Genomic DNA, 27,522 nt, shown 5'->3' with positions numbered 1-27,522 from the left:
TCGAAAAGTCCGACCGTGTGTATGCCCCATTACAGTCATCACATGTGCATCCACTTCTATGGGCTGCCTGCATGCAGCTAAAAGGTGGATGCACATGCATCTGCCAGCAGCTCTGCATGGAGGACAGGATTAATCTGAATTCACCCAGATAGATAATGTCAAACAAGCAGTTGACAAAATGTATGGTTGTGGAAATAATTGTTTTCAACTGTATAGAACTGCAGTCATAACAATGTAAAGCCATAGATTATAGAATGAGATTACCTAAAATACAGAAAACACAAATTTTATCTTAATAAAAAACTTTTTTTTCTGATTATCCCCTCAGGTGCCTGTGTTCTAATACTCTGGATTAGTGTAACAGGTGAGTTACAGAAAAATACATGCTTTCAATAGTCGTACTATTAATACCATGCTGTATCATCAGGGTCTTATTACAGCACACTTCATTCTCTAAAATACAGTGTTTAGCGGCCAGTAATACATATACATTCCCCACCAGTTTAGATACTGACAACCAATCCAAGAAGGACATAGGAGTGTTTTAAGGTGTGTAGTTAGATAGCAATGGACCTGTCTGACTTTAAAGCCAAACAGTATAAAAACCCACCCAAAATCAGTGGTTTAATGGGCAGAGTTGGACAGAGTATAAAACTCAATTACAAAATATATAAATTTCTTTCTTTTTTTTTGGTAAGCTAAATATAACATATTGAAAATATTTAAACTTTATGCAGTCTTCTATCCAACCCGCAGTTGGGACTCTGGTCTTGTTTTCAAGGATGTTTATTTAGGAAAGTTAATTACGTGAATGTATTCACAGCTTTGTGAATGAGATGAAATTAAGTAAAAATTTACATTTTAAAGAATACCCCATTATACAAGAAAAACTTAAAATAGAATAGGATTTTTGCTCTTGTAAGATTGGATAATTAAGCCATCATAGCTTCAACTAATTCTCTAAGCTAAATGAAAATTCACTTTGCAGCATCATATGTCTCCCCTTGAAGTCTACAACCTATTCAGCCCCAGTGGCTTGAAACGTACTGAAGCCTTTGGATAAATATAAGCACCAGGAAGCTAGTATTTTCAAAAGTAGGACTCAGCAAGTAAAGCCTTTTTACATTTTCTTTAAGTGTTAATGTGTGCTTTCATGTTCTGTTTCAAATGATGCTTTATGCATTAACATTCCTCCTTAGAGCAGGGGTGACCAACTTGCGGCCCAAAATGGCTATGAATGCGGCCCAACACCGAATCATAAACATACTTAAAAATGTTGATTTTGGGGGGGAATTTTTTGTAAAAATGCGTTTACATTTAGTGAACACATGCAGCCAAAAAGAAAATTGACAGTGTCTCTTTACTGGACAAACAAAAAAAAACTGCGCTATAAAGTGAAAATGCAAAGAGTCAATATAGGCAGTAAAATCAATATATGCAATGAACACACACATATGCATCCAATGACATCAGATCATTAGTGTAAAAACTGGTAGTAAAGTTCATGGAGAGAAGATGAAGTTATGAGTAATAACACGAGAACACTACTAAGACTACTGTTTTACTATGTAAGGAAATTAATCGTACTTCATTGGGTCAGGAGAGACTATCTTACATTGAATGCCTGGAAAGGTTTGGTTAACGCCAATATCACCATGTATAAAATGACATATGAGTCTAGAGGATCAAATAAAAAATTTAATAAAGTATGGGGAAGATGGATTAACTCTGAAAACAAGCTACAATCCACCCAGTAATTCCATAGGACACTAGAGAATCAATGGATAGTAATTAAAAGATCTAGTGGGGAGTTGAATCACAGCAGCACGCAGCACAAAAAAGTTTTTTTTTTTTTTTTCTCTTATTTGTTTTTTTTTACTTTATGAGGGATAATTCCCTCTAGTTGCTTTTATTTGAATATTGTATAGCTTTTGTTCTATACAGCTGTTTAGGCTAAGATTAGTTAGCCCTGAGTTTCAAGAAAACAGCCAATGATTTAACGAGTAATGACAAACGCAGCATAATACATGTAATATTTCTTTATTTGTATGCAGATTCTGCTTCTGAATGCATTCTGGACTGTAACATGTATACTTTTGTCTATTATATTTTGCAAATAAGATGTATAATTTTTTTTTGGCAAATAAAAACCTTTTAATAAAAAAAAAAAAAAAGTTCATGGATGGGAAGGAGGTAAGAGGAATCCCCTGGTAGTTCTCCGTGGAAATCAGGTGACAAAGTGGAAAGCAAACGCACCCTCCACAGTGATCCTCCACCACCAAACATATGCGCTTACCAGATGGGAAGCACAATAAGGCACATCTCAGGACTATATCCAGGTCAATCTGTTAAGCAGTAAACCACTCCTCCCAATACCGCTATGGATGGTGAGCGTGAAAAATGGGTCCCGGTATCCTCTCACGATATCCCTCCGTACAGTGTGGCTCCAACCATACAACAACCTGTCTGATGGTGTCCTGGTCTGGAGGTTGATGTGGAGCTCCTCTGATGAGTCTTCTATGGTTGAGGATCTTTCGGATGATCCCTCTTGGCTCCTCTTATGAGTCTTCTATGATTGAGGTCCTTCTCGGTTTGTCCCTCTTGGCTCCTCTGATGAGTCTTCTATGGTCGGGTGACTTGTAACTCTTCCCAGCACAGTGACTGGACATGAAATGGGAAATCTCTCCCATCTCTCGGCTTCTCTTCCTCCTGCTCACAAGTGTCCACAATCAAGGAAAGTTCTCCTCCGTGTCCCCAATGGAAGATGGAGGCTTCTTGTCCTGGCTGAGAGGTGTGAGGGACGTTCTGTGTCTGCTCTACGGATCTAGTAAGACGTCTTTCTAGATCCGTAGAGCAGACACCGAACGTCCCTCACACCCCTCAGCCAGGACAAGAAGCCTCCATCTTCCATCAGGGACACGGAGGAGAACTTTCCTTGATTGTGGACACTTGTGAGCAGGAGGAAGAGAAGCCGAGAGTTGAGAGAGATTTCCCACTTCATGTCCAGCCACTGTGCTGGGAAGAGTTACAAGTCACCCAACCATAGAAGACTCATCAGAGGAGCCAAGAGGGACCATCCGAGAAGGACCTCAACCATAGAAGAGTCATAAGAGGAGCCAAGAGGGACCATCCGAGAGGTCCTCAGCCATAGAAGACTCAGAGGAGCTCCACATCAACCTCCAGACCAGGACACCATCAGACAGGTTGTTGTATGGTTGGAGTCACACTGTACGGAGGGATATCGTGAGAGGATACCGGGACCCATTTTTCACGCTCACCATCCATAGCAGTATTGGCAGGAGCGGTTTACTGCTTAACAGCTTGACCTGGATATAGTTCTGACACATGCCTTATTGCGCTTCCCATCTGGTAAGCGCATATGTTTGGTGGTGGAGGATCACTGTGCAGGGTGTGTTTGCTTTCCACTTTGTCACCTGATTTCCACGGAGAACTACCAGGGGATTCCTCTTACCTCTTTCCCATCCATGAACTTTACTACCAGTTTTTACACTAATGATCTGATGTCATTGGATGCATATGTGTGTGTGTTCATTGCATATATTGATTTTACTGCATATATTGACTCTTTGCATTTTCACTTTATAGCGCAGTTTTTTTTTTGTTTTTCCTATTTGTTGTGACTTGTTCACAGTTGAACTGCTGCTTCCTTGGGGGGGGGGGGGGGGGTTATGATAGCGCAGGGATTTTCTTGTTTTTTTCTCTTTAGTGGACTTTTATAAGTTTTATCTTCCCTAAGAAAAATCTCCCACTCTTCATAATCACACCTCATTCATGTCATCAGCTTTCAGTAGAACCTACAGTGCCTTGCAAAAGTATTCACCCCCCTTAGCTTTTTACCTATTTTGTTACATTAAAGCCTTTAGTTCAATGTTTTTTTAATTTGAATTATATGTGATGGATCAGAACACAATAGTCTAAGTTGGTGAAGTAAAATTAGAAAAATATATACATAAAACTATTTTTCAGAAATAAAAAAAATGATAATTGGCATGTGCGTATGTATTCACCCCCTTTGTTGTAAAGCCCATAAAAAGCTCTGGTGCAACCAATTACCTTCAGAAGTCACATAATTAGTGAAATGATATCCACCTGTGTGCAATCTAAGTGTCACATGATCTGTCACATATACACACCTTTATGAAGGGCCCCAAAGGCTGCAACACCTAAGCAAGAGGCACCGCTATCCAAACACTGCCATGAAGACCAAGGAACTCTCCAAACAAGTAAGGGACAATGTCAGGGTTAGGTTATGAAAAAATATCCAAATCTTTGATGATCCCTGGGGGCACCATCAAATCTATCATAACCAAATGGAAAGAACATGGCACAACAGCAGACCTGCCAAGAGATGGCCGAACACCAAAACTCACGGACCGGGTAAGGAGGGCATTAATCAGAGAGGCAGCACAGAAACCTAAGGTAACCCTGGAGGAGCTGCAGAGTTCCACAGCAGAGACTGGAGTATCTGTACATAGGACGACAATAAGCCGTACGCTCCATAGAGTTGGGCTTTATGGCACAGTGACCAGAAGAAAGCCATTACTTTCAGCAAAAAACAAAATGGCATGTTTTGAGTTTGTGAAAAGGCATGTGGGAGACTCCCAAAATGTATGGAGGAAGGTGCTCTGGTCTGATGAGACTAAAATTGAACTTTTTGGCCATCAAAGAAAATGCTATGTCTGGCGCAAACCCAACACATCACATCACCCAAAGAACACCAACTCCACTGTGAAACATGGTGGCGGCAGCATCCTGCTGTGGGGATGTTTTTTTTTTTTAGCAGTCGGGACTGGGAAACTGGTCGGAGTTGAGGGAAAGATGGATGGTGCTAAATACAGGGATATCCTTGAGCAAAATCTATACAGGGATACTCTTGAGCAAAATCTATAGTGCACTCTGTGTGTGATTTGAGGCTAGGATGGAGATTCACCTTCCAGCAGGACAATGACCCCAAACACACTGCTAAAGCAACACTTGAGTGGTTTAAGGGGAAACATGTAAATGTGTTAGAATGGCTTAGTCAAAGCCCAGACCTCAATCCAAAAGAAAATCTGTGGTCAGACTTAAAAATTGCTGTTCACAAGCGCAAACCATCCAACTTGAGGAGCTGGAGCAGTTTTGCAAAGAGGAATGGGCAAAAATCCCAGTGGTAAGATGTGGCAAGCTCATAGAGACCTATCCAAAGCGACTTGGAGCTGTGATAGCTGCAAAAGGTGGCTCTACAAAGTATTGACTTTAGGGGGGTGAATAGTTATGCACATTGACTTTTTCTGTTATTTTGTCCTATTTGTTGTTTGCTTCACAATAAAAAAAAAAAAAAAACATCTTCAAAGTTCTGTGCACATTCTTTGAATTTAATTATGCAAATCCTCAAACAATCCATGTTAGTTCCAGGTTGTGAGGCAACAAAACACAAAAAATGCCAAAGGGGGTGAATACTTTTGCAAGGCACTGTATATTTGCGAGCAACTATTTTCAAATGTGAAGCACATAAAGAGCAAAATTAGAACCAAAATATCTGATGAGCACCTTATGGTCACCTGACTTGGCACCATCCACAAGCAGCTTAACTCTTTAATAGCTCCAATACAATACTTCCAACACCCACATTCCTGCATAAACGGCTGTATTTCAAGCTTTTGCTTTTTTTGACACTATGTGATTAAAGTTTTTGGACCCATTTTTTGAGATCCTGGTGTGCTGGTGACATTTCCTCTTTAACTCTTTAATAGGACACAGAAGTTTAAAATGATTGTAAAGTCTCCCTTTTTTAGTTAAAAATAACAAACGTGTTATACTTACCTATAACAAATGGCTATGCTGTGCTACCTCCTAACATTAGTTCCAACAAATACTTTTAAAGTGCCTACTTTACAATGATGAGAAAAATAAGAAGAAGATAAAACCGTGATAAACTAACAAAAATTATAATATACTCCAAAACTGTATATAGAGTTTTTTGATTGCTGTGATGATACATTCTGTGTTAAGTGTCACATTCCGCAGACAAAATAAAAATAATAAGCAAGTTATAAGCAAAAGATTGCCGCTCCAATCTCTCAAATGCTTATCAAGACACCCACCCTAATGGAACTCACAGGTGCTGGCTCTGCACAAGCTTGAGGAAAGAAAAAAATCCTGGACGCCGCACACCATAGAAGGCATCTTTATTGATAAGAAGAAATAAAATCCAAAGAATTCAGCTGAGAATTCAGCTATGAATAAGCGCCATGATGGGTCGTGAAACAAGTTAGCTATCTTTCCTGTTCCTCCCTGTACATGAGGTGACTGCATTTGGATTCTATTTCTTAATATCAATAAAGATGCCTTCTATGGTGTGCGGCCGTCCAGGATTTTTTTCTTTCCTCAAACATAAAGGAGTTAATTAGGAGTTAATTAGGACTTATTAGGGTTAACTAATGGTCAATCAATTTAATTAATTAATTAATTTACAGGGGTTTTTTTTTACTTGTAAGGATTCCTTAATTGATGTTACATGCAGATCAAAGATCACAGGATGAAAGGATCTATATCTGAACAAAATTTGGGGCTGTCATTTTAATTATTATTATTACAATACAGGTTTTATATAGCGCCAACAGTTTGCGCAGCGCTTTAAAACATGAAGGCAGACAGTTACATTACAATTTGGTACAAGAGGAATCAGAGGGCCCTGCTCGTTAGAGCTTACAACCTAAAAAGGAAGGGTCAATTGATACAAAAGGTAATAGCTGTGGGGGATGAGCTGATGGAGGAAGTAAAACAGTGTTAGTTAGAAGCAGGATAAGCTTCTTTGAAGAGAAGGGTTTTCAGGGATCGCCTAAAGATGGCTAGATTAGGGGACAGTCAGATAGATTGGGGTAGGGAGTTCCAAAGGATGGGAGAAGCTCTGGAGAAATCCTGGAGGTGAGCATGGGAGGAGGTGACAAGGAAGCTAGAGAGCAGGAGGTCTTGGGATGACTGAAGAGAGCGGCTTGGTTGGTATTTTGGGACTAGGTTAGTGATGTAGCTGGGGGCAGAGTTATGGGTGGCTTTGTAAATTATTGTTAGTACTTTTAATTTTATTCGTTGGGTGAGTGGAAGCCAGTGGAGGGATTGGCAGAGAGGGGTGGAGGACACTGAAAGGTTGGTAAGATGGATGAGTCTTGCAGCGGCATTCATTATGGACTGAAGGGGGGATAGTCTATGTAAAGGTAATCCAATGAGGAGGGAGTTGCAGTAGTCGAGGCGAGAGATGACCAGGGAGTGAATTAGAAGCTTGGTGGTGTCATTAGTTAAAAAGGGACGTATTCTGGAAATGTTGCGGAGGCTATGGCGGCATGATTTGGACAGGGATTGTATGTGGGCCTGAAAGGACAGTTCAGAGTCTAAGGTTACCTCTAGCACCCTGGCATGTGGGGATGGACTGATAGATGTGCCAATAATCTTAAAAGAGAAGTCAGGGGAGGGGGCACGTGGGGGAGGAAATATTAAGAGCTCAGTTTTAGATAGATTAAGTTTGAAGAAGTGGTTTGACCTCCGGGCTGATATGTCTGTTAGTAGATCAGTGATGCATGAGGAGGTTGATGGGATGAGCTGAAGGGCAGAGAGATAGATTTGGGTGTCATCAGCATATAAACGGTAGTGAAAGCCATGGGAGGCTATCAGCTGACCCAGGGAGGACGTGTAGATCGAGAATAGCAGAGGTCCAAGGACAGAAACTTGGGGGACCCAACGATAAGAGGAGTTGGAGAAGAGGAAGTGGAGTTGTAAGTGACACTGAAGGTGCGATGAGATAGGTAAGATTTGAACCAACGGAGATTGCAGCCATGGAGACCAAGCAAATTGTTATTTGAGGAGGAGGGGGTGGTCAACTGTATCAAAGGCAGCAGAAAGGTCCAAGAGTAAGAGTATGGACTCCAGACTGAAGGGGATCAAGAAGGTTATTCTCAATGAGGTGGTCGCTCAGTTGGTTGTAGACTAAACGTTCAAGGAGTTTGGAGGCAAAGGGGAGTAAAGAGATGGGTCTTAGGTTGTTAAGATTGGTGGGGTCTGAGGCCTTTTTGGTATGGGAGTGACTAGCGCATGTTTTAGAGGGTTGGGGAAGATGCCAGTAGAGAGTGAGAGGTTGATGATATGAGTTAGGGAGTGTAGAATTGAGTCAGATGGTGACCGTAGTATTTGAGAAGGAACAGGGTCCAGGGGGCAGGAGGTTAGGTGGGCATTAGAAAAAAGTTTAGTGACTTCCCTTAATATATGTATATTATTAAAAAGACACAATCTTCATTTTATAAACTTGTCAGCTTTGAAAAATATACATAAAATTAAACAAGAAGCATTATAGCTACAATTTCAATTATGCAAAATGGAACAAACAGAATGAAAGCAAGGATTTTGCAGGAGGTGACTTTTCAACACAGAGACAATAAACAAGAGACATATTCAGTGTGATTTACCAATTATTATATTGTAAGTCATACATCACTTCTTTCGATCTGTATTATAGGTATTCGGTACCTGCCTGAGAAAGCTATTAATTTTACCAAGTGCTCCCCAACTTCAGAAGACTGCCCTAGTCATTCCCATTGTGTGGAAACCAGGAAAGGATACTACTGTGCATGTGATAAGGGATTCTACAATGACAAAGAGCGGCTCACAATTACTTACCCTGGAGGAAAGTGTACTGGTAATATATCTCCCACTGTTGGGTTGCATGTAAAGGGAAATTCAATAGATTTTGGGTCATAATAATTTTCTAGGTTTAAAAGTTTTTAGGTTGAAGTTTTATATCTTTTTTTTTTTTTAATACAGTTATATCAATTAGCAGAAATATGCCTACGTATTTCAGAATAAGGCCAAGTCGGGTGGTAAAATTATGGGACAAAGGGAAAACTGCAGGCACGGTGTTACATAGTTGATCAGATCGAAAAAAGACACAAGTCCATCCAGTTCAACCAACAACAAAAAAATCATATAATCCCATATACACAATCCTTCACCCACAGTTGATCCAGAGGAAGGCAAAAAACCCCAGCAAAGCATGATACAATTTGCTACAGCAGGGGAAAAAAAATCCTTCCTAATCCCCCGAGAGGCAATCGGATTTTCCCTGGATCAACTGAAGAGAGAATAAATTCAGTTCTCTAATCTTTCCTCATAGCTGAGCTTGCCCATGCCTCTTATCAGTTAGGTTGCTCTTCTCTGCACTTTCTCCAGTTCCCTGATATCCTTTTTGAGAACTGGTGTCCAAAACTGAACTGCATATTCCAGTAGAGGTCTTACTAATGATTTGGAAAACACATTGAAGTATCTTTACAAAGGCACAGTGAAGTTTAGTGAAATCGTCCAATCTCCGTCTCGGCTGTCAGCGATGGTTTCATCCTGTTGAGCTATATGAGGCCGGCGTCCTGTTCACCAGGGATCTTTCAGCTCTCAGGCGGGATCCAGAATGAGGTCTGAAACAGCTCAACAGGACGAGACCATCGCTGAGAGCCGAGACGGAGATTGGACGATTTCACTGGACTTCACTTTGCCTTTGTAAAGATACTTCAATGTGAGTTTTTAATACGCTTTGTTTATTAAACAAATACAGTCTTACTTAAGCAGTGCCTACTTTCTGTTTTCTTTCCACATGTTTTGGAGTGTGCCTCAACTTCCCCTGCAAGGCTGCCCTGGTTACACAGACTGTTATCTCACCCAGAGCTATACAGCTCAAAGGACTCTTGTATGGACTTAAAATACAATTCATTTACTACAGCATGCGCCACTATTCCTTGTTTTTTTCTTACTAATGATTTGTATAGGGGAAAAATGATATCTCTCTCTCTGAAGTCCATACCTCTCTTAATACAAGAAAGGACTTTGCTCACTTTGGAAACCACAGCTTGGCATTGCATGTTATTATTGAGCTTATTATCTACCAAAACCCCCAGATCTTTCTCCACTATGGATATCCCCAGTTGTACTCACCCTAGTCATAGGTGTGTGCAGCCTATTGCATTAGGGTGTGCACCCTAAAGCTCAAACACACGTGTGTGTATGTCTACATATATATGACCCCGGCACCTTGATCTCTTTTCTGGCACAATGAAAGAAAAGAGCACAAACACTTCTCTTATGGCATAGCCAGCAAGAAGAAGATCTTTCCCATCTTCCTGCCGGCACACAGAGCGCTAATACTAATGCACATGGGGTAATTAAGGTGTGCCCAGGCACATCCAGCACACCCTGTGTGCACACCTATGCCCCTAGTATGTATGAGGCATGCATATTCTTAGCCCACAAGTGCATAAGTTTACATTTATCAACATTGAACTTCATTTGCCACATAGTTGCCCAATTAAACAGTGTATTGAGATCGGCTTGTAAGTTGGAGACATCCTGTAAGGATATTATTCCACTGCATAGCTTGGTGTCATCTGCAAAGACTGAAATGGTACTTTTAATCCCAGACCCTATATCATTTATATAGATATTAAAAACTAAGGGTCCCAACACTGAACCTTGGGGTGCACCACTGATAACCTTACACCATTCAGAGTAAGAATCATTAACCGCTACTCTCTGAATTTGGTCTTTTAGCCAGTTTTCTATCCATTTACAAACTGATCTTTCCAAGCCTGTACACTTTACTTTACACATTAGCCGTTTGTGGGGAACTGTGTCAAATGCTTTTGCAAAATCCAAATATACCACGTCCACAGCCACCCTACTGTACAAGTTTTACTTACCTCCTCATAAAACTCCTCATAAAACTAACAGGTCTATAGTTACTTGGTAAAGACTTTGATCCTTTTTAAATACGAGCAACACATTGGTCCTACACCAATCCAATGGTACCATTACAGTCATTAACGAGCCCCTAAAATTTAGAAAAAGTGACTTTGAAATGACAGCACTCAATTCTTTTAGGATCCATGGGTGGTTGCCTTCTGGTCCAGTTGCTTTATCCACCTTTATTCTGTCTAAATATTTCTGGACCATATCACTTTTGAGCCATAATGGTTCATTTGGGGCTGTGTCAATACCATCCCCATTATGGACAAGAGTTCCCCCATGCTCTTTTGTATACACAGAGCTGAAGAAAGTATTTATTAAATTTGCCTTCTCCTTGTCCCCAGTCACCCACTCAAGATTATTTTGTAAAGGGCCTACATGCTCAGACCTGACCTTTTTACTATTAATATATTTGAAGAATGTTTTGGGGTTTGTCCTACTATCTTTTGCAATCTGTCGTTTGTTTTTCATTTTTGCGTCCTTGAATTCCTTTTCACATATTCTGTTATGTTCTTTGTAACATTTAAACGATGATCATGTTCCTTCATTTTTATATATTTTTAAATTTTTTTTTTTAATTATTTATAGCCTTTTTAACTTTAGCCGTGAGCCACATAGGTTTTATTTTTAGCCTTTTAAACGTATTGCCCATGGGAATATAGTTTGCAGTGAGTTTGCATACAGTCTTTTTGAAGAATTCCCATTTCTATTCTGTGTTCATTGATGTCACTATAAATCCTGGAGAGCAGCCCTCATCCTTGGAAAATGTGCTCTCTTGAAGTTTAATGTTTTTATCTTTCCTGTATGTGTTTGTTGCCTACAGCTTACATTAAATGAAATCATGTTATGGTCACTGCTACTCAGATCTTCTTTTATATGAATATTGGTAATAAGCTCTGCATGGTTTGAGATTACCAGGTCTTGCAGAGCGTCACTCCTAGTCAGAGCCTCAGAGCCTTTAACTGTCCCAGCAGTGCCAATACTGAAGTCAATTTCCGGGTAGTTAAAATCCCCATTATTATCACTGTCCCAGCCCTTGCAGCCCTTTCCATCTGTGCGAAGAGCTGAGTCTCAACCTTCTCTAACACTGGGAGGTCTATAACAAACTCCAATGATAACCTTTGTAGTACGCACACCCATGTACAGTTCCACCCATAATGCTTCAGACTCATCACACTCTCCTCCAACTAGCTCCTCTTTCACACTCGCTTTGAGATCACTTCTCACATAGAGACAGAACCCACCACCCCTCCGTTTTACCCTGTCTTTCCGAAAGAGAGCATAGCCAGGTATATTAGTAGCCCAGTCATGTGAAGAATGAAGCCAAGATGTAGCAATGCCAAATAAATCATAGTTCTCCTCGTGCACCAGAGCTTCCAACTCACCTATTTTGCTTGGCAGACTTCTTGCATCGGTGAACAAACACTTTAATTCATTGTCACATTTTGCACACTAATGTTGCATATTTTTTATTTAGTACAAACAGTACCATTTCTAATGGTTGTTTGTAACATGGGAACCTTCGTATCATCTCCCATAGCCCTCCCCCCATCTTTTTCCATTCCACACACCAATAGGGGCTGACCCCTTTGTGACCTGTCTGCCCCATTATAATCAAATTCATCCTCCCACCTCAATCCTGGTTTAAATACTCCTCCAGCCTTCCCATAAACCTGAGAGTGGGGTAAACAGACTGGGTTCCAAACTCAGATTTATGCTTTATATTATTAAAGATTTTTGTTGTCTCCTGGTGGAAATGAAACTGACAAGAGGGCTTCTCTTACACCTCCTGTCCAGTGATTTAGAGGGCAAGAAGGGTCATGGGTGCCTATTCGTAGATCCAGAATCAGCAGCTGATTATATGGACATGATATGAGTACTGCTGAGTTATGGTTGTAGAGCAGACTGGTTGCAGATCGAACATAGTAGGAACACATAGAAGATGTATTGTAGTCAGGATTGAGAAGAAATTAGCAACATCAGCAGAGGTAAAAAATTCAGTAGGAACAGGCATAGTTAAAGTGGATCTTCACTGCCTCTGAGCACCACAAACCAAAAAATTCATTTTAAATATTAAAAGTAACCTCCCCCATCCATCCATGTCTCTTTGCTTTATTTTGTTGAGAAATCACTTTGGAAAACAACCCCCTAACGTTCCTGGCAGTGACCATCTTGAGTAAGGGCAAATGATTCATGTAGCATTTACTTCCTGGAATCCATCAGTCTTAGCTCAGGCATGCATGCAGGAGAGTGTACTTTGCTGAAAAAAACTCCCATCCTCTCCTCCCCTCCTGAAGACTCCTGGGTTACTTAACCACTTCTAGCCCAAAGACGTCATATGACGTCCTTGAATTTCAATGGGACTAGCTGAATGATGCCTGCAGCTGCAGATATCATTCAGATATCATTTTTTAGAGCCGACGATTCTGTGCACCATAAGAATGATCATAGCAGCAGTTCAGCCGCTTGATCGTTCTTACAGGCGATGGGAGGGGACATCCCCCCTCCCGCCGCCCTCCAGTGCTTCTCCGGGCTCTCCCGTGCCATCAGGGACCCGGAGAAAGAATCCACTGCTGCCGGATGACGAGAATAGAGATTTCCCATGAGTAGAGGAGAGGGTCACCAGTCATCTCTATGAAGGTCTGAGGTAAACAAAGCTGCGATCGCCGCTAGAAAGCATGGAATCGTTCATTTTCTTTTTGATCTCATGCTTTCCAGCCTGGAGGAGAGAGGTGGGGTCTTATAGACCCCATATCTCTCCATAAAGAGGACCTGTCACGCACCATTCCTATTACAAGGGATGTTTACATTCCTTGTAATAGGAATAAAAGTGATCAAAAAACGAAATTTTGAGAGAAAGTGTCAAAATAAAAATATAAAGTAAAATAAACAAACAAAAAAAAAAATAAAACGCCCCCGTCCCCGTGTGCTCGCGCACAGAAGCGAACACACATGTAAGTCCCGCACAAACCACACATGTGAGGTATCGCCGTGTGCGTTAGAGCAAAAGCAACAATTCTTGCACTAGATCTCCTTTGTAACTCTAAACTGGTAACTTGTAAAAAAAATTTAAAGCATCGCCTATGGAGATTTTTAAGTACCGAAGTTTGGCGCCATTCCACGAGTGTGCTCAATTTTAGAGCATGACATGTTGGGTATCTATTTACTTGGCATAACATCATCTTTCAAATTATATAAAAAAATTGGGCTAACTTTACTGTCTTGTCATTTTTTGATTTATGAAACCCGTTTGAAAAATGTTTGCAAATACCGTGTGACATAAGTTGCAATGACCGCCATTTTATTCCCTAGGGTGTCTGCTAAAAAACATATATAATGTTTGGGGGTTCTGAGTAATTTTCTAGCAAAAAAAATTTGATTTTTACATGTAGGAGAGGATTGCCAGAATAGGCCCAGTATGGAAGTGGGTAAAAAGTAACCCGGTTGTTGACCCTCCTGAAGACTCCTGGGATGTATGACATAATTTGCCTAGGCAAGAAGTTACCAGGAAGTAACTAAAGAAATATTAAAAAAAAAAGTGTAAAAACATGTAAATATGATCTACTTTCCTTATCTATTTACTAATGTTAGCAGCATGACGATTGAAAATAATTAATGTTGATTGAGAGCGTGAAGTTCCATTTTAAAGTCCAGGCCAAGGTCAAGATCAAATGGGCAGTGAAGCTAACAAGTTATCAGACAAAAAGCAAAGTCAGGAACTCAAGCCAGGTTCAGCAACAGAAGATACAGGTTCAAAAAAGGTCAGAAGAAAAGCTGAGAAGGGGAAATCAGAAGTGGAAATAAAGTCAGCAGGATAGCCATTTCTCTAGGCAATTTTGAGATTTAAATAGGCTGTTTTGCACCAATGCCAGTATCGAGTGGGCATGCTTCATTTGGCTTCACTTAGTTTCATCACAGTTTCAGGGCACAGAGTAATCCAAAATACTTTCTTACAAAGGTGTGAAATGGACTTCTTTGATTTCATGCCTTTTCACTTCCTCATTATTTCACTCCTTTTCCTTACTGCATTATGACCACTTTAAAATATAACAAATGGTAGGCGCTAGTTGCTCACCTTATGACCACTGTAAAATCTATTTTGTCTATGGACTTGGCTTCCTTGTAAAAAAAAAGGAAAAAACATAATTTTCCTTCTATCTCCACGTTCAAAACCTTGACCTCCAGCCTTGACGTGGATTAGTCCTTTTTTATTCAACTTAAAGAAGATGAAGAAGGACTGTTTCTGAAATCAACATTGAGTGTTTTTGTTTATTTCACTAAGATTTTAACACCTGCCCACGATGTCTATCAACTTTTCAACCTCTAGTCTTCCATGTTTGTCTTACCGTGTACCATTTATTCTGACCCTGACCCTGCTGATCCCAGTTCTTCTCCTATGGGTCACAGGAGTGCAATTCGTTTTACATTCATGAAGTCCTGAAGTCTGTTTTCTGCTGACATGCAGTCCAGGCACCGTGTCATCCCAACAATGGAAGTCTGGATCCACCAGGTGCCTGGACTAATACCCGTCTCAACCTCTCAGCAACCTGCTGAGAGCCTGAGACAGCCCGCTCCCCGCCCCTCCACAGCTCAGCGCTCCAGTGAGTGAGGAGTAGGCAGAGCGGAGAAATACTGATTGACAGTCAGCAGCTCTTTGCTCGAGGAGCTGAGAGAACTGAGCCATTGACAATGTTCGATCGCTCGGTTATCTACAGAGGCGTCGGGGGACAGATACAGCATCGGACCGATGCTGCATCCACCTAGGTAAGTATAACACTGAAAAAAAATCCCATACTTCTCTTTTAAAGCATGGTCCCAGTATCCTGCCATGCAAATCTGGGCATCCCTATTGCTGATTCCTGACACACCTTTCCATCTTTTAGTTCTGCAAGGATAGAATGTTTCTACAGTGTACTAGAAACATTGTGTGGATTGCCACAGATGGGTAGACTATGCCAAAGAATATCACTAGCACTATGGTCAAAAGACCCTCCCAGCATGGGAACCTAGGGGGCACCATAGGAGTACCAGCTGCCTCCCTAAATGTTTTATGAAAGCAAAAGCTGTAGTTGAAACAAAGAACAAATGTTAAATAGGACCAGAGAATGTAGAGACATGTCAGCCTTCTCTTCTTCCCTATTAAGTACAGGACAGTTGATAAAGCTAACTACAGTTCAGGTGTTTCTGCAGTTCAGATGTGTGAGCCTCAAGTTATTCCTGTCTTCATAAAGAAGTGGAACGTTTAGGGTGAATTAATGATTGAAAGTCGGGGAACATGAAGGATATGGGTTTGAAGCCAGAAACTAGACTTAAAGGGGAAGGTGTTCCCGGTTCCGGTTTCCAGTTCAGCAGGGAGAGAGCAGGATGTGCCCCTAGTAGTATGATTTGGCCCATACTAAAGACAGGTGAAGGTAAGCTCTGTCCCCAGAGTACAGCAGTCCTGGCAAATGGGCATACAGCAAGAGTCTTGTTATGTGTTAGAAGGGGCCAGATTTAGACACAGCAAAATAAACTCATTTGTATGTATGGCCAAAAGCTGAAGAGTCACACGAGTTACCATGTTTATTATTACACCACTGACTGCATTACATTGACCTTTTTTATTCCATTAAACCACTAGCACTCTGTACAAGAGAAGGAAGCAGCTCTCCATGTGTTTGCAACTCTGGATTCATTAGGAAGAAAAATGATAAAGATCTTTTCTATTGTACAGGTAAGTTATTGCTGTGCTGAGAGAATGGATGTCTCAGAGTTCATTTGCTCATTCTTGAGTAGCTTAATGAGAACCGTTGAGGATTGGGCAGTTGTAAGAACCCCCACTAAGTTGTTATAATGGAGCAGCCTTGCCTTTCAAAGATTGTTGTGTGTGCTATTATTTACTTGTATTCTCTCCTTTCAGAGAACATATATCAGCCCAGTATTATGCCCCGTACACACGGTCGGATTTTCCGACGGTAAATGTGTGATAGGACCTTGTTGTCGGAAATTCCGACCGTGTGTAGGCTCCATCACACATTTTCCATCGGATTTTCCGACACACAAAGTTTGAGAGCAGGCTATAAAATTTTACGACAACAAAATCCGTTGTCGGAATTTCCGATCGTGTGTACACAAATCCGACGCACAAAGTGCCACGCATGCTCAAAATAAATAAAGAGATGAAAGCTATTGGCCACTGCCCCGTTTATAGTCCCGACGTACGTGTTTTACGTCACCGCGTTCAGAATGATCGGATTTTCCGACAACTTCGTGTGACTGTGTGTATGCAACACATGTTTGAGCCAACATCCGTCGGAAAAAATCCTAGGATTTTGTTGTCGGAATGTCCCATCAATGTCCGACCGTGTGTACGGGGCATTAGTCCTAAAGGTACCTATGGAGACTTTCCTGTGTCCTGCCTGGAAGGGCAAATGTGTCTGTTTACCATAGCATTTTGTTCCTGGAGTTCCTGCCAGTCCCTCTGCTTTCCTATTAAAGCTGACCTCGCTAGGCATGAGAGCACATCATGGTCAGTTTTCTTGCTGTGCTGGGAGCTAATCTAATGATCAGGCATGTGCTGACATGCCCCCCCTACACAGCCTTTCACTCAGAAGCTCAGTGTACTGCTGCTTCTCCTTCCCCAGCTCCTATGCAGCTGAGAACACAGGGCATGTGATGACTTGAAAAATCACATTAAAAAAAGGGGGTAAAAGGGAATTTAAAAGGTTTTTATATGTATACACAAATGTTTTACCTTTCATTTCTATTTTGAACTGAATGGGTTGTTTTACAAGACGAGGGTTCACATATACTTTGGTTGTAAAGGTTCACATTTTATTAAATAAAAATAACAAACAATTTATACTTACCTGCTCTGTGCAATGGTTTTTCACAGAACAGCCCCGATCCTCTTCTTCTGGGGTGCCCTGCCGGTGCTCCTGGCTCCTCCCCCTCATCGTGTGCCCCCCATGAAGAGCTGCGACAGTCAGCAGGACTCGGCCCTGCCCCCCCCGCGCTCTCGTGTCACTGGATTGGATTGACAGCAGCGGGAGCCAATGGCTCCTGCTGCTATCAATCTATCCAATGAGGACAAATACAGTGGCTGGAGACACTGGGCTCATGCTTGTCGCTGGGACGGATGGGTTCAGGTAAGAAAAGGGGGGTCTTTGGGGGCAGCTCCAGCAAAGAAGGTTTTTCAACTTAATGCATAGAATACATTAAGGTGAAAAACCATGAGACCTTACAACCCCTTTAAGCCTACACATTGTCAGTCTAGTATTTTACATCTAAACATTGTATGCATGGTCAGTAATTGAACATAGGTATAAAACATAATAAAGGGATATGCAATACTATCGATTATTAATGGTGATAGCCAACAAAGAGCTATTTGAGCTATACTCGTGTAGTATGATGATTACCGTATGACAAAGTTGGTTAAACTTTATACAAGTGTTATATAATATTTGTAAGCCATTGTGGTGCAGATCGTTGACCTTTTTAATATTTATCATCCCATATTAAATCAATCTAATGTAAGAAAAGAAAAAAATGAAGATTAAAATAAAAGAAGAAAGGAAAATGAGGTATAAGTAAATAAAATTAGTTCAAAGATCCCAATCATCTCCTATATCTTATTTCTGGTCACCTGACCGAGTTATATTCTATTCAGGGCTGCCACATTAGATCAAATTTAGCTTCAGCATCATTTAGGATACTGAGTATTTAGTCTTTAATCATGATCCAGTTGAACTTGTGTTTGAGACCGTTGTTTTTGTTTTGTTTTGTTTTTTTACCAACCCTGGGCAATAGCTGCCTTGGCTGCAAGGAAAATGTATGTTATTCCTATGCCCATACCTATGGGCACGTCAGAGAAATTAAAGGCAAACTTCACCTTTTTTTTAATATGACCTTTGATTGCATAAAAATTGTTACCTAAAAATTTGAATTGGGAAACTTGAAATCTCTCACGCAAAATAATATTTCTGTTCATTCTCAGATCTACAAGCAGAATACAATTTATCAGATACAGAACAAATAGACTATAATAAAATTAAACTTTTCTATCAAAATTATTATTCACTCACCCTCCACACTCCCTTTACGCTATTTGTTTAACATCACCAGGTGACCGAGGATTGATATCCAGAATCTACAAAAATTTAAATGAGCATAATACTGTACACCGGACAAATCACACCCAATGATCCAATGGGAATCCAATTTGAATGAACCATTTTCAGTTGAACAATGGGATATTATGATTTTCAATTTGCAAAAAAGCACCAGAACAGCATCCATCAGAGAATCAGCCATAAAACTGCAATACAGGTGGTACCTTACCCCTGATAAAATTCATTCGTACTACCCAGCAACATCCCCCTTATGTTTCAGAGGGGACCCCACAAAAGGTTCACTATTACACACCTTTTGGGACTGCACACACCTTAAATCCACATTGCAAAAAGCAAGCAAAAAAAATAGAACAAATAATAGGAAGGAAAAAAGCTTTAACACCACAAATATGCCTCTTATTCTTTCCTATACCGGATATACCCATAGCACACACTAGGCTAATACATACGTTATTTAGCACCCTTTATTGGGCTATAGCATTCAATTGGCGCTCTTTTACAGTACCATGGCCTCAGATAATGAGCTGTATGCTGAATATTAAATTATCAGAACACATTCATCACACATTATTAGACACCATGCATATATACAAAAAAAAATGTACATGATGGGAGGTATCTCTTATAGAATAATGTGTTTTATTATTGTTCTATATATGTTATATACCGTTTTTGATAACAACAGACTATACAATGTACTAAAATGACTCAACTCCAGATCTATTTCTATTAATGCACTATCCTTTCATCACTGATATATATACGCGCATTTGTATCTCATCTTCCATATCTATGTATACCATTATGCAAATAACCTGTATTGAGACTATCTTCTATAATAAAAACCGTCTGTAAACAAAAAAAATTTGAATTGGGTATATTTAAGATCATATTTGTGGTTTGTGGCCATTTGACGTTGAAAGAATTTTAAGCATAATCTCCCTGGCAGTGCACAGATGGTAAAAAAAAGCATTAGAAGGGTTTAAACCATTACTTTCTCTATCCAAAAAGTAAAAAAGTTTTTGCTTTATATATAATTTTTTTTTTTTTTAATACAATTACACTGCATTGTCACAGTAAAAACAGTAAAACTGCTTGTTAATATTCACAAAAAACCTTTGTTTTTATACAGATAAATGTACAGGTAATGGGGATTGTCCTGGAAATGTCAGCTGTCGTAGCCAAATATGTTACTGTCCAGATGGACAGTGTAATTCTGTATATGTACCACAGTGCATCCCATGGATAAGATTGGACGAGGAGTGCGCAGGTAAACAAGTTACTGTAAATCACATGTAAAAGGTAACAGTAAATGTTAATAGGGATGGGGAATGTATTCAATGAAGCAAAATATCCATCACTACTACAGTATACCTTGATGAAAATTACCTACTTAATGCAACACTACCATCACTAATCTAAAAAACAAGATATTAGCATAACTGAGAATTTTTAATTTCCCATGAATTCGCTATTTTTCCCAAATGCATAGGAATCAATAGGGAAGGTGGGATTATGGTGTTTTCTGGTGGCTTTAGGGTGCAGGGAGCTTTAAATGGCTCATGAGAATTATACTAACATTAAAACTATCCCAGGCTTGTTTTCAAATTAAAATTCTTGAATACACCCCAAAAACACACTTAAAGTGATTTTTTCTCTTTTTTTAAATAACAAACATGTTATACTTACCTGCTTTGTGCAGTGGTTTTGCACAACCCGGCTTCTTGCCTGGCCCTCCTGCCAGGTGCCCCCACAGCAAGCAGCTTGCAATGGAGGCACCCAAGCAGACACGTTTCTGAGCCGCTGCTCTGTGTGTCCATTCGCACACGGAGCTGTGGCCCGGCCCCACCCCCTCCGTCTCCTAATTGGCTCACTAGCTGTGATTGACAGCAGCAGGAGCCGATGGCTGCCCTGCTGCCAAAAGCCAATCAGGAGTGCAAATCCTCGGAGAGCCAAGAGTCTCGTGGACATGCTGGATCGAGAGGGGACTCAGGTAAGTATTGGGGGTGCTGGGGGGCTGCTGCACACAGAAGGTTGTTTTACCTCCATGCATTCTGAAAACCTTATGCCTTTACAACTATAATTTGAGGAAAAAAGTAGATATGTTTTTTTCAATCAAATGTTGCCTTAGCAGTTCCATCAAAGCTAACACCCAAACTATCTATCCTTCCCAACAAATAAGCATGAACCATGTATGTTATAGGAATAAGTATACTGATCAGCTACTAACTAACTTGGGTTTCCTGGTGATAGAATCTTCTCATGGTCCTTGAGTCCAGCATAAAACATCTGTTTCCTCTGAAGTCTCCATAAAAAGTACTGCTCCTTTGTTCCTCAAGCACATGGCTTGTTCAAAGTCCTATTTCCCTCCCCTATTTCCTGCTACATCATATCCTGTAGTCTCACTTCCTGTGCTGAGCTCATAAACCAGTCCAACAGGTTAATTTGCAATCGATAGGGGGAGCCTTATATTCCAACACAAAACATGTAACTAAAATCTAACCATTCACATATCTACGATATAAATAATCACCCAAGCCATAGCAACATATCCGGCCCAGCACTTACCACTCAGATGTGTTAGGTAATGCCGCTGGCTGTGACTGAGGAAGGATCAGTGAGAGTGTGTCCTAAGTGTCCTAAATGTCTTGCAGGACAATTTCATGGGTCAGATGGTAGACACACTAACTAGAAATAAAGCGTTACTAGATCTACTGATTACCAACAATACAGACCTGATCACGGATGTGGAAATACAGAGAAAGTTAGAAAACAGCGATCACATCGATCTATCTTAGGGCGTCTAAGATAGAACACGAAAGACACATAGCGGAGGAGAGCAAAAAAAATCCCAAGAAATTCTTTATGTATGTAAACAATAAAAAAGGGAGGACAGACCATAGTGGCCCCATAAAGAATGAGGAAGGACATCTGGTTACAAAGGAGCGGGAGATGGCAAAGGTATTGAATTTATTCTTCTCCTCAGTCTTCACAAGATAATCGGGGGGCTTCAGTAACCAAAACTGCAGTGTTTATCCTCGTGACACATCACAGGAAGCACCCTCATGGACCGGATGGCTTTGCGCCTGAGGGTACTCTGGGAACTCATTCAAGTAATTGCCGGTCCATTGTTCCTAATTTTTACTGACATTCTACTGACTGGAATGGGACCAATATTTAAAAAGGGCCCAAAATACATCCCCGGGAATTACAGACCAGTTAGCCTAGTATGCAAGCTCTTGGAGGGGATGATAAGGGACTATATACAAGATTTTAGTAATGAAAACAGTATCATTAGCAGTAATCAGCATGGATTCATGAAGAATCGTTCTTGCCAAACCAATCTATTAACCTTCTATGAGGAGGTGAATTGCCATCTAGATAAAGGAAGGCCCGTTGACGTGGCGTATCTGGATTTTGCAAAAGCATTTGACACAGTTCCCCATAAACGTTTACTGTACAAAATAAGGTCCGTTGGCATGGACCATAGGGTGTGTACATGGATTGAAAACTGGCTACAAGGGCGAGTTCAGAGGGTGGTGATAAATGGGGAATACTCAGAATGGTCAGGGGTGGGTAGTGGAGTCCCACATGGTTCTATGCTGGGACCAATCCTTTAATTTGTTCATAAACGACCTGGAGGATGGGGTAAACAGTTCAATCTCTGTATTTGCGGAAGATACAAGGCTAAGCAGGGCAATAACTTCTCCGCAGGATGTGGAAACCTTGCAAGAAGATCTGAACAAATTCAAGGGGTGGGAAACTACATGGCAAATGAGGTTTAATGTAGAAAAATGTAAAATAATGCATTTGGGTGGCAAAAATATGAATGCAATCTATACACTAAGGGGAGAACCTCTGGGGGAATCTAGGATGGAAAAGGACCTGGGGGTCCTAGTAGATGATAGGCTCAGCAATGGCATGCAATGCCAAGCTGCTGCTAACAAAGCAATCAGAATATTGGCATGCATTAAAAAGGGATTAACTCCAGGGATAAAGCGATAATTCTCCCACTCTACAAGACTCTGGTCCGACCTTCTTGAGTATGCTGTCCAGTTCTGGGCACCAGTCCTCAGGAAGGATGTACTGGAAGTGGAGCGAGTACAAAGAAGGGCAACAAAGCTAATAAGAGGTCTGGAGGATATTAGTTATAAAGAAAGGTTTGAGCACTGAACTTATTCTCTCTGGAGAAGAGACGCTTGAGAGGGGATATGATTTAAATTTACAACTACCATACTGGTGACCCCACAATAGGGATAACATTTTTTTTTACGTGTTTTACGTTACCGCGTTTAGAACGATTGGATTTTCCGACAACTTTGTGTGACCGTGTGTATGCAAGACAAGTTTGAGCCAACATCCGTCGGAAAAAAATCCTAGGATTTTGTTGTCGGAATGTCCGAACAAAGTCCGACCGTGTGTATGGGGCATAAGAGTGGCAAGGGTGTGGAATTCCCATCCACAGGCGGTGGTCTCAACGGGGGGCATTGATAGTTTAAAAAAACAATTAGATAAGCACCTGAATGACTGCAAGATCCAGGGATATACAATGTAATACTGACATATAATCACACACATAGGTTGGACTTGATTGACTTGTGTCTTTTTTCAACCTCACCTGCTATGTAACTATGTAAGAGTGCAGGTAAGGTGAGTATAAGGGGGTCAGGGTGGAGGCATGGGCAAGTAGAAGGTCTCTTTAATTGTGTTTCTTCTTAAACAGATAAATCTGTTTCAGACCTGTGTAAACCCGTTACAGTTAGCTGCACAGGAATCTAGGAGTCAGGATTGCATATACACAAAAAAACTGTTCCAGGAAGCATGATTTTTATTTAATTGTGTCACTTAGTTATTTGATAAATTCCCCCATCTGTGTATCAAAACCAGTCACTGAAGTTGTGCTGTGCAGAAAAAACTTTCATTCTTGAAGTGCAAGTGTGCCCAGGCTATAAGCAATAAAATAATTTCATATTCTTAAAGAGATTTTAAACAAGCCATCCCTGATCTTTCTAGCTGTTTGTATTGTAAAGAAGTTCAAAGATCATCAAAGATCACAACAAAAATTCTAAAGTCTGGATTTGGGAAGTTTCTAAAAAAGATCTTGTGCTCACATTAGAGGGCTTCCACAATACCTATAGCTGCAGAGATAATTACAGTAAGGGCTTAGTTTAACCACTTCCCAACCGGCCGCACGCAATTTATGGGCGAACGGTGTAGGCAAAGCGACATACCCGTACATCATTGCCTATTTTTGGGTTTAGGGTGCTCGCATGTGCACTCCCCGGCCAGCACCCGCTGTGGTTGTACACAGCGGGAGCCTGTCAGCAAGATCCGGCCAATGATTCATGGCTGGGACCTGTTGATCGGCTGTGTACAACCCAGCCCAGAGCTCTATGTTGGCAATCAACATAGAGCTCCATACAGGGAGAACGATCTCTCTGTTTCTCATCCCTGCTTTGCAAGGATGAGAAACTTAGAGGTCTCTTAGTAAAAGCAGCATACTTTGCACACATTTAACTCCTTGTTCACCCTAGATGTTAACCTCTTCCCAGCCAGTGAAATTAGTATAGTGACATTTTATATTATTATCACCGATCACTTTAATAATGTCACTGGTGATGTCAGTGGCAGTTAGTCAGTTCCCCCCCGTGTCAGTGTCAGATTTCCCATCGCACTATCGCAGTCCTATTATAAATCGCTGCTCATCGTCATTAATAGTAAAAAATAACAAAAATTAAAATTCCAGTATATATATCATAGTTTGTAGGTACAATAACTTTCACGCAAACCAATCAATATACATTTACTGGGATTTTTTTTTTTGATCAAAGACATGTAGCAGAATACATTTTGGACAAAATATATGAAGAAATTCAATTTTTAAAATTTTTTATTGGATATGTTTTATAGCAGAAAGTAAAAAACATTGAGGTTTTTTTTCAAAATGTTTAGGTTTTTGGGTTTATATTGCAAAAAATAAAAAACCCAATGGTCAAATACCACCAAAAGAGAGCTCTATTGGTCTGAAACAAAATTCTATAAATTTTCTTTGGGCCTTGCATGACCATGCAGTTGCCAGTTAAAGTAGCGCAGTAATAAATAGCAAATAATGGTCTGGATATGAAGGGGGTAAAATCTTCAGGAGCAGAAGTGGTTAAAGTGCTTTTTCTCAATCCCTTTTACTTGGCAACCAGCCACCTTAAAGTATTTAGGTATAGATCTTACACCTAGCCTTACCAACGTATTCCAATATAATTATCTTGACCTACTTAGAAAAAATTAACTAGATTTACATAAATGGACTTCCCTTTGCCATTCTTGGCTGGGTAAGATCAATGTTGTTAAAATTAATGTTCTACCCCGAGTCCTACATGTATTCCAAATTATACCCTTTGGTGTCCCTATAGGATTTTTTTCGATGCTACAGTCATCTATAGCACATTATATTTGGAAGGGACAAGGTATTAGAATATCTTGAAACATCTTATACCATTCTAAAAAGCTAGAGGGACTGGCTTTACCAAATTTTAAATTATATTATCACTAGACATGTGCCTTCGTTTTCGTTCGAATGCATTTTCGTCCGAATTTCGGGTATTTTCGTTATCGTTTTAACAAACGATAACGAATGTGCAGAATCCGAAAACCGAAAGATCTGACATAAACAAATGTTTTATTTTCGTTGCGACAACAGTTCGATATGGATAGAAGATTCAACATGACGCTTACAATAGTGATCTGTGTCCATCGAACCTGTGGTCGAATGTGCCTAACCTTAGCTCTATTAGTCCAAGATTATTCTACATAGAGAGAAAAGATTCGACATAGAGAGAAAAGATTCGACATAGAGAGAAAAGATTCAACATTATAGAAACAATAGCAAAAAAGGTCGAATGTGCCTACCTTTATTAGTCCAAGATTATTTGACATAGAGAGAAAAGATTCAACATGAAGATTCGACGAAGCAGTCGCCGCGAGCGGACATTTATGGTCAAATGCTCCGCCCATAGGCTCTAGAAGAATTCTAATGTTGGTTGACTAGTAACAATAATAATAATAATACAACATTAGAATTCTACTATAGCTTGTAGGCGGAACATTCGACCGGAAATGTACGATTGCGGCGTCGTACAGTTTAGCTGCTCCATCGAATCTTCTTAGAACATTCGACAGACACCATAAGCCTTCAATGACAGATTCGACCTTAATTATTTGAATCTGCAATACCCTGGGTACCCAGATTATATAGGTGGGCAGGAAAAAGATTTGCAAATTACACTTACAGATAAACAAAAAGATAAGATTATACACTTTTGTTATATGCGGCGATCTCTCTGATACTGGGCCGAGTAATTAAACCTGAATCATTAAAGTTTTTACTTCATTGTACAAACAAAACAACTGAGCAATACAAGATGTCTATGACCCCATATTTGTTAAACGCTTGTAAATCTTTGATTCCACTATATTGGGGAAAAAGTTTAATACCTACTATCTCACAGTGGCTACGAAGGGTTGACAAGCTCTGCCTAATGGAAGAAATAACCTGTAGACATAAAGGGCTAACCAGGAAATATATTAAGACATGGGCAAAATGGTTTGAATTTAAGGAAACTAAACTATATTATGAAATAGTATCAGACCCTGATGGTAAATCAGACTTATTAATTAATATTGATTTACCTTATAGTTTCTGTACCTCCCCAATATGTAAGAGGGGGAGAGGGGGATCACCCCAGGGAGGACATAAAGACAAGTTATATATATTTACATTTGTCATAGGCCCCCCCTCAACCTCCCCCTTCTTTTTCTTCCTTTGGAATTTTTTATTTTTTTTCCCTCATTCTCTCTTTTTTTCTTCTTTCTCTTTTTCTTTTTTTCTCTTTCTTTTTCCTTTTGTGTGGTCCCCCCCCCCCCCCCCTCTATTTCGATATTGGAGGGGAGAGGACGGGAACTGATAAGATAAATTACATTGTATATGTTTCAAGATAATGTTTGGAATTTTCTGAAATGCTGAAAATAATAATACAATTTAAAAAAAGTGCTTTTTCTACTTCAGAAAATGCAAATACTTTAGTGTGCATAGCCTGCATACAGACTTACTATAAAAGAATACTAACTGCTTCTATTATAATTTATTTATTATTATTTAAACAGTTTTTATAATCCAAGAAAAAAGACTGTGTGTGATTTTTTGCACTAAAACCATTTTCAAGGTGCACTAATGTAAAATAATAGAAAGCCTTTGTGTACTATTCTTTGTATTGTTAGTTAAGCAAATTGGTACTCTTTTAAAATCTTTTTTTCCTCAGCCCCCAGCACTGGGCCACCAGAGAAGATTACATCAAGTGTGCAGACCAGTAAAACAACAGCAACAATGCAAAGTACACATTGGAGAACCTCAACTGTCCCAATACCACAAACATCACAGCCAGGTAAGCAGTTCACTAGGACCTTATGGGTCACTTATATAAGATTTCATGAACTTTTTAATTTAGAAGGTTTGGTTTTTAATATCAATGGATGACTATCCCCCAAGTACATAGTACCAATAGACATTGGCATTCCAGTTCATCCCAAAGGCTGAGTTAGGGACTCTGTAAAGGCCACTCAAATTCCTCCACACAAACTC

General features: G+C 40.1%; 1 protein-coding gene across 3 annotated transcripts in view; it reads left to right on the top strand.

Moving 5' to 3' along the window:
- The window catches only part of LOC141133236 (adhesion G protein-coupled receptor E3-like), a 114,912-nt gene that overhangs the window by 9,646 nt on the left and 77,744 nt on the right, over positions 1–27,522 (top strand). For all 3 annotated transcript variants that reach the window (XM_073622492.1, XM_073622493.1, XM_073622491.1), the window contains exons 2-6: positions 329–364; positions 8,507–8,686; positions 16,397–16,489; positions 20,023–20,160; positions 27,203–27,325. In XM_073622492.1, the coding sequence (XP_073478593.1) occupies positions 329–364; positions 8,507–8,686; positions 16,397–16,489; positions 20,023–20,160; positions 27,203–27,325 (570 nt within the window). The remainder of the gene's footprint in view (positions 1–328; positions 365–8,506; positions 8,687–16,396; positions 16,490–20,022; positions 20,161–27,202; positions 27,326–27,522) is intronic.

The sequence above is a fragment of the Aquarana catesbeiana genome, linkage group LG03 (assembly GCF_042186555.1).
Source record: "Aquarana catesbeiana isolate 2022-GZ linkage group LG03, ASM4218655v1, whole genome shotgun sequence".
Taxonomy (NCBI): Eukaryota; Metazoa; Chordata; class Amphibia; order Anura; family Ranidae; genus Aquarana; species Aquarana catesbeiana.
Note: the sequence above shows the minus strand (reverse complement) of the source record. Positions and strands in the feature narration are given on the sequence as shown.